This window comes from Eptatretus burgeri, chromosome 2, assembly GCF_056783735.1.
Source record: "Eptatretus burgeri isolate ZD-2024b chromosome 2, Ebu_testis_v1, whole genome shotgun sequence".
Classification (NCBI taxonomy): domain Eukaryota; kingdom Metazoa; phylum Chordata; class Myxini; order Myxiniformes; family Myxinidae; genus Eptatretus; species Eptatretus burgeri.
This window is the reverse complement of record NC_140962.1, coordinates 128,149,960-128,160,645: the sequence shown is the minus strand read 5'-3', so window position 1 is coordinate 128,160,645 and position 10,686 is coordinate 128,149,960. Positions and strand designations below refer to the sequence as shown.

The 10,686-nt window shown below is 45.5% G+C and overlaps 1 protein-coding gene across 3 annotated transcripts in view; it reads left to right on the top strand.

The window, feature by feature from the left end:
* The first annotated feature begins 786 nt into the window (after nt 1–786).
* LOC147033066 (beta-4C adrenergic receptor-like) overlaps nt 787–10,686 on the top strand; it is a 26,472-nt gene continuing 16,572 nt past the window's right edge. Inside the window, exons 1-2 of one of the 3 annotated variants that reach the window (XM_085871176.1) lie at nt 787–4,507; nt 4,993–5,205. In XM_085871176.1, the coding sequence (XP_085727302.1) occupies nt 3,866–4,507; nt 4,993–5,205 (855 nt within the window). In that variant the 5' untranslated portion in view covers nt 787–3,865. The other 2 variants (XR_015055436.1, XM_085871177.1) reach the window with 2 other exon arrangements.

Genomic DNA, 10,686 nt, shown 5'->3' with positions numbered 1-10,686 from the left:
TTTCCCTCAACCCTTTTGTCTCTGTTAATTTCTCCATCTCCGTCACCTCTTTTAATTTTTTCGTCGCCCCCTTGCGTCTCGTCCTACACGTCTCCCCAATTATCGTGATGGCGTCTCTCGTCACCCCGACTTCACCCGTCTCCATCGCGGGCCGGACAACTGTTATTAGACTCCCTCTCATCGGTTTGGTCGCTCCGCCATGTGGTGCCACCATTTTTCAATCCATTGACCGCATTTCACCACGTGCGATCACCCTGATTGCCTTTTGCCCGACTGGAGATTCAACTCCATGCTATGCATTTCTCCTCGCTGCGTTTGCATATCGCCAATCAACTCGTCCATTTTTGTCGTTTTTGCTTGTAAATCACCCCTCAGTCGGTTTTCCATCGCCTGCATGTTCGTATCCATTTTATTTTCCAAACGTTGCGAATTTGCATCCATTTTGTCATCCATATTCCGCATCAACGCCTCAAACATCTGTCTCATCTCAAATGACCCTGACGAAGCCGATTCGCCTCGGTCAGGCGCGGATCTGCCAAGGGTCGAGAGGGAAGTTTGATGGGGGGGGGTGTCATATTCTGCCCCTGTGCCCCTTACAGACTCTGAGCTTGGTCACGGGGAAAGTTCCTGCATGGGGGTGGTGTCCTGGACCATGGGTTCGTCTAACGCTACATCTCTAACCACCTGCGTCAGCCCGTCTTGGTTAGACATGTTGCGTGTTGGGAACAAAATTTAATATCGCTCGCAATTTGGAGGAACGGGGGGGGGGGGGGGGGTGTTTTCGCTCCGTACACCCCTGATCCAACACGTAAATTTCTCAACGGAGGCTGAGCGGCCAAATCGCACCCCTGACAACCATTTTGTTGCGAGCCGGGTATCGGCTGCGGGCATGACCGCGAAGTGGAGCAGTAGGGTCAACTCCAGTGAACAAGCGGAATTTATAGGTCGTCACCCCGGATAACTCCGAGCCCACGGGTCCCTTATCGGACCGTGAATCGTCAATAATTCCACCACGTGGTACAGGGTTATTTGCCAAACTTCAAAATACCTAGACCCATGTGGCGAGCTACCGAGTATTCACACCCTCGACGGCACTCGTACGGGACAAGCCGTATGCGCACTCGACCCGTGCGAGACCCGAAAGAATGGTCACTGAGCTTCTGTCGGTTCCAAAATGCACACCACTATGGCGACAACAGCCTTTCTAATTCCCCAACACATACCGTGTTAAACCAATAAAATAAACACAAAAACGAGCTGGTACATTTAACTAATACGGTATTTATTAACAGTAGGTGGGGAAGGGGGAAGCATGTAAGGGCAGAGTTATCACCACTAATAAGAGATACAAGGCAAATAATGTACAGCGAAGGCACTTAACAATTTACTACTGAAAGACGGGCCCACCGACAGACACACACACACACACACACACACACACACACACACACACACACACACACACACACACACACACACACACACACCCAGAATGGCATGGATCTGTCCACCTCGTGTGATTTGGCTGACACGAGCGAACCATGCCAGCGTCGAGATGCGGTCTGAAGAACCAGGTACCAGCGAGAGACGATGATTGAACCAGGCACCAGCGAGAGGCGATGATAGAACCAGGCACCAGCGAGAGGCGATGATAGAACCAGGCACCAGTGGGAGGCGATGATCGAACCAGGTGCCAGCGAGCTGCGATCAGACTCAAGAGCTCCGTTCAGTGCTCATCCCGCCAACCAAAACTCTCCCTTTTTCCAGCAGATCGGCCGCACTTATCCTCGGCTCTCCTTTCCTTTCTTTCTCTCCCGCCCGTCCATTCAGGCGTGGCCCTCTCTCATTAGCTGCGCAATGGCAATCTTGCTCGCACCCCTCCGATTGGCTGAGAGGGGCGTCATGCCCGTATTTGGAGCGAAATCCAAGATGCCAATGCCCCAAAGAAACCCCGCCTGACACATTGGACTCCGCCCACGTACGTGCCGACACGCACGTAGGCCAGGGCATCGGTGTGAGGAAGCGAGGTGAAGGTGAGGGTGATGCTGCTGGTGGTGGTTACAGTTGATTTAAAATAAAAGAAAATCCTGACTATCAAAATACCTCCGCAGCACATGAACATTTACTTACTCATTAAACACGGGAAAGGGAGCTATCTATCCACATTTACTTGTCGAAATAACTGAACTATAGGGGATGGCTGTCTGTCTGTGTGCACAAGGCTTCCAGATTCGTAAGAATATGTTTCCATCTCTATCCTGATCCGAAACCAGAGACGGTGTCTCCATCAGGGAAGTCTGCCTGATACACCCAACTGCCACATGAATAATAGCTGACACAAGTTTTGTGTAGTTTCCCTTTGCAAACGCAAGCTTTGGCGAACAGTTGATAGCCATTACTTCATTGGCAATGACGCACAACAAAGTCTTCACTCTTTCAGACATCTGTGAAATAAATCACTGTGTCTGCGATCTTCACAGATGGTACTCCCACAAGGTTGAATGTCCATTCACTGTCAGTGATCTGTTGTGGGCTTGGGGAGAACACGCTGGTCCACAGTTTGGGCCTGGCAGAAGCACACATCGTCAGGAGATTGGCAGTATGTCGGCTGCAATATCCCAGCTTTTTGGATGAGCTGAGAAAGTTCTCAAACTCCCGTTGTGCAGAGGCACGTCCCTTTCTCTCAGGTACTTTTCTAAGTATTTTTGGCTTCTTTTAAAAGCTTTGTGAGCCAGTTTAGGTCGCAATCCTTATCGAACACACATGATGCATGAACATGCCTCGCTCAACATTGCTGCTCAGGGGTTCTGGCCATGTGCACCGAGCATTCTGGGTTTGCATTGCAACATTTTAAACGTCTCATATTGGGTCTTACATCCATTCCATAAAAAAACTAAAAAAAGGAATGAACTTTACCAAGTCACCACATATAACATCGTATTAGCTTTCTTCGGGAGGATCCCTACCTTTTTTTGACTGCAACTTGCCAGCTGAGACTAGGGGCACAAAACACATGACATCTTAAATTCACCGACTTTTCTGCAGCTCACAGTACATACTTCCTATCGAATAAAAAAGCTCCATATTAGTCTACATCTTCTTCTACTTACTTCTGCAAAAGCGACATGGCAGAGTTCGCATCTCCCATTGCCCTCCTCCCTCCTCTGATATCAGTTCCACGCCAGGGCCATGACTTCACTGCCGGCGTTGGCAATGTCATCACATTTGGGCTGTTACAACCTCCCAGGAGGTTCCCCACACTGTTGCAGCAATGTGGCGCGTGATTGGTTAGACCAATGGCAAGGAGAAACTATGATTGGCCAGAGCCATGGGCAGCTTCCTTGTTGGGCTGGTGGCCCGGAGCACCCATGTAAAAGTGAGACCACACTGCATCACATAAGGACCAAGAGGAGTTTGGAGGGGGACTCTTTGAGGGATTGTAATCTTCTCATCTTCATCTTCTCCTTTTTGCATGGGAGTACTTTTGCTGCAGAGTTCTGCTGATTTGTCATACGTTTTTCTGAGCGATCCCTGACAACCCTGCCCTGCTTGAGCACTTCACTCCCCTTGCCTGGTTGTCTGTGCTTGTGCAGGTAAAAATGAACTATCCCATATGTGAACACACATTCCATGGTTTGGCCTTACACTTTAATAACTGCTCTGCACCATACAACATAAAAATACAATTCGTTTATTAGAATGGATCGAATGGAAGGAATTCCCATGATGGAAATGAAACATGAGCACATCCACACCCTTTTTTCCCCCAATAGACAAGGGATAAAATAATACTGGGGAATGACAAATTTCCCATAAAAGCGAATCACAAGTGCAATGATATATCTGGAGCAGAACTAACTTTGACATGAATATTAGCAACAGCACGAGTTCGAACTTGCTCAATCCACCAGATACCCTTGTACTCGTAACCTTCTTATTGACTTTGGCAATCGTTACAACGGCAGGAAATGTTGTCGTGCTTCTGGCAATCCTGCGAGCCAAGCATTTGATGTCCACTATCAGCAAAATATTTATCAGTTCTTTGGCTTGTGCGGATTTATTGACAGGTGTGATTGTCATGCCCCTATTAGTTTTTCCTTCCATTTCTGGTATTTGGAATTTTGGTCAAATTATGTGTGACATTTTCAATTCGATTTCCATTGTTAGTGCTGTATCGAGTTTGGAAACGTTGTGTTTTATCGCCATTGACCGTTACATCGCCATAACAGCACCACTTCGTTACTTGGCTCTTGTTACTCCTCGTCGCGCTATTGCCCTCACAATTTTGGGGTGGATCGTCTCTGGAATCCTCGGGTTTCTCGCAATTTGGACCACTTCGTTCAACTCAGACCATCCTCTCGCTCAAGCTTGTTATGAGGATCCGAACTGCTGTGATTTCATTACAAGTAAATCCTTCGCAGTTGTTGGTGTCACAATTTCATTCTACATTCCACTTTGTGTCATGATCATTGTCTACTCTCGTGTGCTGAAGGAAGCTGAACTGCAGGTGAGGAATAACTATGATTTATTTAACTGTGGCTTTGTTACAAAATCGACTGTGATCAAAGAATGATGACTTTGTAAGCATTATCAACATATGACATGATAATAAAAACCGAGGTTGGAGTCCAACCGTGTTTATTTTATATTAGAGATGATAATGGTCATTTTAAATTTTGCTAATCTTTTGATTCACGAACTGATTTAATGTCCACAATCAGTAAAATATTTCTCACGTCTCTCGCTTGTACAGATTTATTGACAGGTGTGATTGTCATGCCCCTAACAGTTTTTCCTTCCATTTCTGGTATTTGGAATTTTGGTCAAATTATGTGTGACATTTTCAATTCGATTTCCATTGTTATTGCTGCATCGAGTTTGGAAACGTTGTGTTTTATCGCCATTGACCGTTACATAGCCATAACAGCACCACTTCGTTACTTGGCTCTTGTTACTCCTCGTCGCGCTCTTGTCCTCATGATTTTGGGGTAGATCGTCTCTGGATTCCTCGGGTTGCCTGCAATTTGGACCACTTGGTGGAACTCAGACCATCCTCTTGCTCAAGCTTGTTACGAGGATCCGAACTGCTGTGATTTCATTACAAGTAAATCCTTCGCAGTTGTTGGGGTCACAATTGCATTCTGCATTCCACTTGGTGTCATGATCATTGTCTACTCTCGTGTATTGAAGGAAGCTGAACTGCAGGTGAGGAATAACTATGATTTATTTAACTGTGGCGTTGTTACATATTCGACTGTGATCAAAGAATGATGACTTTGTAAGCATTATCAACACATGACATGATAATAACAACCTAGGTTGTGGACTAACCGTGTTTATTTTATATAAGAGATGATAATGGTCATTTTAAATTTTGCTCATCTTTTGATTCACTAACTGATTTGATGTCCACAATCAGTAAAATATCTCTCACGTCTCTCGCTTGTGCAGATTTATTGACAGGTGTGATTATCACGCCTTTCACGGATTTTCCCACCATTTATGGTTTTTGGAATTCTGGTGAAATTGTGACATTTTAAACTTCATTTCCGTTATTAGTGCTCAATCGAGTTTGGAAACGTATTTTATAGCCACTGACCGTTATGCAGCCATTACAGTATCACTTCATAATGTGGCTCTTGTTACTCCTCGTCACGCTCTTGTCCTCACGATTTCTGGGTGGATCATCTCTGGAGTCCTTGAGTTGGAGCAATTTGGTCCACTTTGTGGAACTCAGAACATCCTCTCGTTCAAGCTTGAAACGACAAAGATCCAAGCTGCTGTAATTTCATGACAAGTAAATCATACGCAGTTGTTGTTGTCACAATTGCTTTTTACATTCCACTTATCCTGGTCATTGTCTCGTCTCATGTATTGAAGGAAGCTGAACTGCAGGTGAGGAATAACTGCAATTTATTTGACTGTGGCTTTATTATACATTCATCTGGAATGAAAGGACGATAATTTTCCAAGCAAAATTATCCTATGACATGATAATAGAAAACCTGGATTGTAGTCCAATCATTTTTATATCAAACTGGTGTAAAGCCCATCAAAAATGATGGGGCCAAGACTGGTGCAAAGTCAAAAAACTAATGTAAAGCCCCCTCCCCACCAATCTCATCAAAGCACCATTGTTAAATCACAGAACTCACACGGTTGTGGATTTACTTTTGGGTCATGAAGAAAAGTATTATTATTTTAGATATATATATATATATATATATATATATATATATATATATATATATATATATATATATATATATATATATATATATATATATATGCATGTATTTTTTTTCAAAGTGATAACAGAATTTCAAATGGCCAATAAAATATTTCTATATTCTCATCATGGTTTATCGGATTAGATCAGTTGCTTTATAAATTGTGTTGATGGGAAAAACAATTATCTATTGCAGACGTTCGTTGAGATATATGATGAAAAGTGAGCTGAACCTTGCAGTTTCGGACCAATCTGAGCCGAATCAAGCCGTGTCGTGTCCTGTCAGACCGTTCCGAGATGAGCCACAATGAACTCTTCCGTGCTGTGAGCTGTGACATGATGTGACAGACCATCAGAGCCGTGGCATGCCATGTGGTGCTATTACAGATCGTTCCAAAACGTGACAAATTTTTGCATACAGTGCGCAATGATGGACCACGAGCTATGTCGAGTTGAGTCATGCAGTGCCATGTGACAGACCGTGCTGTGGCAAGCAAACAGTTCCAAGCCGCACTGAAGCTTGTCGTGCTGTGACATGACATGACATGTGCCTGGTCATACCATGCCATACCGTGACATGAAATGACGTATAATATAACTCAAATGTTTGTGGATTTAATTTTGTTTCATGAAGAAAAGTGTGATTATTTTTGGAATATACGTGTTATCAAGGTGATAATGGAATATTTAATGCCTGAGTAAAATTACTCACCTCTATATATTCTGACTGCAAATAGAAATTACGAAGATATCACCTCGAACGTTATGGTTGTCACAACAACCGGAATGGTCCTGCAATCAACTCAAATTCAATTGCGTGTGATAAAAGTTTGGGATGGCATAAATTCACCTTTCATGAGTGGAAACAAAATGCCGAAAAGCACGAACACTGATGAGTGTTCTCCTTTCCAGTGATGACAATGACTTCACTTCCATGAGTGTGAGTTCACTACCTCTGTGACAAACAAATGAATACAATTGGGCTTATATGTGTATGTGTATATATATATATATATATATATATATATATATATATATATATATAGATATGTAAAAATTATGTATATATATATATTATATTACTATATATATGTATACATACAGTGGGGAGAACAAGTATTTGATACACTGCCGATTTTGCAGGTTTTCCCACTTCCAAAGTATGTCGAGGTCTGTAATTTTTATCATCGGTCCACTTCAACTGTGAAAGACGGAATCGAAAACAAAAATCCTGAAAACCACATTGTATGATTTTTAAATAATTAATTTGCATTTAATTGCATGAAATAAGAATTTGATACATCAGAAAAACAAAACTTAATATTTGGTACAGAAACCTTTGTTTGCAATTACAGAGATCAGACGTTTCCTATAGTTCTTAACCAGGTTTGTACAGACTGCAGCAGGGATTTTGGCCCACTCCTCCATACAGATCTTCTCCAGATCCTTCAGGTTTCAGGGCTGCCGCTGGGCAACACAGACTTTCAGCTCCCTCCAAAGTTTTTCTATTGGGTTCAGGTCTGGAGACTGGCAAAGCCACTCCAGGACCTTGAGATGCTTCTTACGGAGCCACTCCTTAGTTGCCCTAACTGTGTGTTTCAGGTCGTTGTCATGCTGGAAGACCCAGCCACACCCCATCTTCAATACTCTTGTTGAGGGAAGGAGGTTGTTGGCCAAGATCTCGTGATACTTGGCCCCATCCATCCTCCCCTCAATACGGTGCAGTCGTCCTGTCCCCTTTGCAGAAAAGCATCCCCAAGGAATGATGTTTCCACCTCCATGCTTCACGGTTGGGATTGTACTCATCCTTCTTCTTCCTCCAAACACGGCGAGTGGAGTTGAAACCAAAAAGCTCTATTTTGGTCTCATCAGACCACATGACCTTCTCCCATTCCTCCTCTGGATCATCCAGATGGTCATTGGCAAACTTCAGATGGGCCGGGACATGTGCTGGCTTGAGCAGAGGGATCTTGCGTGCGCTGCACGATTTTAATCCATGACGGCGTAGTGTGTTACTTGTGGTTTTCTTTGATACTGTGGTCCCAGCTCTCTTCAGGTCATTGACCAGGTCCTGCCGTGTAGTTCTGGGCTGATCCCTCACCTTTCTCATGATCATTGAGGCTCCACGAGGTGAGATCTTGCATGGAGCCCCAGACCGAGGGAGATTGAGTGTTATTTTGAACTTCTTCCATTTTCTAATAATTGTGCCAACAGTTGTTGCCTTCTCACCAAGCTGCTTGCCTATTGTCCTGTAGCTCATCCCAGCCTTGTGCAAGTCTACAATTTTGTCCCTGATGTCCTGAGACAGCTCTCTGGTCTTGCCCATTGTGGAGAGGTTGGAGTCTGATTGATTGAGTGTGGACATCTGTGTGTTATGCAGATAACAAGTTCAAACAGGTGCAGTTAATACACATAATGAGTGGAGAATGGGAGGACTTCTGAAAGACAAAACTAACAGGTCTGTGAGAGTCAGAATTCTTACTGGTTGGGAGATGATCAAATACTTATTTCATGCAATAAAATGCAAATTAATTATTTAAAAATCATACAATGTGATTTTCAGGATTTTTTTTTTAGATTCGGTCTTTCACAGTTGAAGTGTACCGATGATAAAAATTACAGACCTCTACGTGCTTTGTAAGTGGGAAAACCTGCAAAATCGACACTATCAAATACTTGTTCTCCCCACTACATATACATATACAATACATATATATTGTTGTGGTTGAGGAAATTCGCAAACCACCATTCAGGTCCCGTAGGTGAGATATCTCTGTAAGTACATGTGCAGTTAGCCCCAAACCCGTTGTTTAGAGGGAATAAATTTGATTCATTCGGGCTGCGACCCTTTAAGATAGCCGCTTTTCTGTTCTATCTTTATTTTGAACCAACCACGTCTCAACCGCCATCACACAACAACCACCAACCGCAACGCCGCTTCACAACAACAACAACGCCAACAGCCACGACCTTTACCTTCACAGCACCATCCCGCAAACCTCGCATCACCGCCATTCCAAGCGTCACCGTGGCCAGGGACCGCCACTTTAGACCCTTCACCACCTTCGCCTCTCCTTCTGCGGCCATTCTGCACCACTTGTGGGCGCTGAGCGTCGGGCTGTCCTGGCCTCGTACAGGACGTGCGCTGAGCCGCAGGTACAAAGGGCGGCCTTTCTGGGGGGAAGTCGGATCAGGAATGATACACGCCCACTTCCGATCCGTCCAATCATTAAGCGCGGGGCGATTTGGCCCGGCCTCCAGGCGCGTCGGAGTAGAATCGATATATGCAAATTTGAGGATCAAGGGAGGTTCATGCCCACTTTTCCTCCATCCAATGGGCGAGCGTGGCTCCGCCCCCGAGCTCATCCTGATCCAGAAATTTGCATATGGGTTCTCCTGCCGCACTATAAAGCGCCGAGCGCGGGGCGAATTCAGTCAGTTTTGTTTTGGGTCGGAAGCAGTTGGAGGCAGTCGCAGTCAGTTTTTGGGCTCGGGCGAGTTGGAGAGGTGTGGCGGTGGCGGAGTGTGGCAGCAGCAGTCAAGACGGGTCTGGAGGAGAGTCGGAGTCTGTCGGGGTTCGGAGTCTGTCGGGGAGCTGCAGAGAGGGGAAGCCGGGAACGCGGTCGAGGTCGCAGTGGAGTCGCTCGTCGTAGGACCCAAGCAAGCCAGCTATCCTCTTTCCCCAGAGCATCAACAACCCCCCCTTTTTCCCCCCGCGCTGAGATAGTGCGAAAAGGGGGCCCCGTTCCCACCCCATTCCAAGCAGTGCCAACGAAACCCGTGGAGGAGCGCGGAGTCGGGGCACCGCCGCGACATTTGCGGCTCATCACAAGACGGGTAGGCTCCACCCGGTCTCGGCCCACAGCCCCGTCTGTCCCCTTGTATTTGAGGGTGGCCCCTTTCTTTTGCTTTTGAGTATATGTGTTGTCGGCGCCGTCTGTAAAGTAAAACTGTGTAAGTGTTGCCGTGTGCTCGCGTAGTCGGCAGTAGATCTGCATTGTTGTGTTTCTTTTGTTGCAATTGCTTTTGATGCATAATTGTTGTAATTGTATATGTGTGCTTTCCGTGTGCGGCGGAATAAATGTGCCTCATGTTGAACTGTTTTTCCCGTTTCGCTTCATCTTTTCTTTCATTGAATCTCCATCTTACTTCACGTAAAGGGTTGGTAGTGGGCTTAATATGCCCGATAATTAATCGGAACCGTCGAAGTTGACGATAACACTGCTCGGTTATCCCGATAGTACGGAATGGGTCGCTTAAAGTGGCCCGTGTCCGAAGTCGACCTGCGATCGCCCGGTCTACCCTCCGTGTGGGTACTTAGGTAGGTCGAATTTGGCGAACAACCCTATCCCACGCGAGGGGCCGATTGGCACGATCGTGCTGAGGCCGAAAGACCCACCTGTGACTAGTTCCCGGCGTTAGTCCGAGAGGGTCACGACGGAATTGTCCGTCCGGTG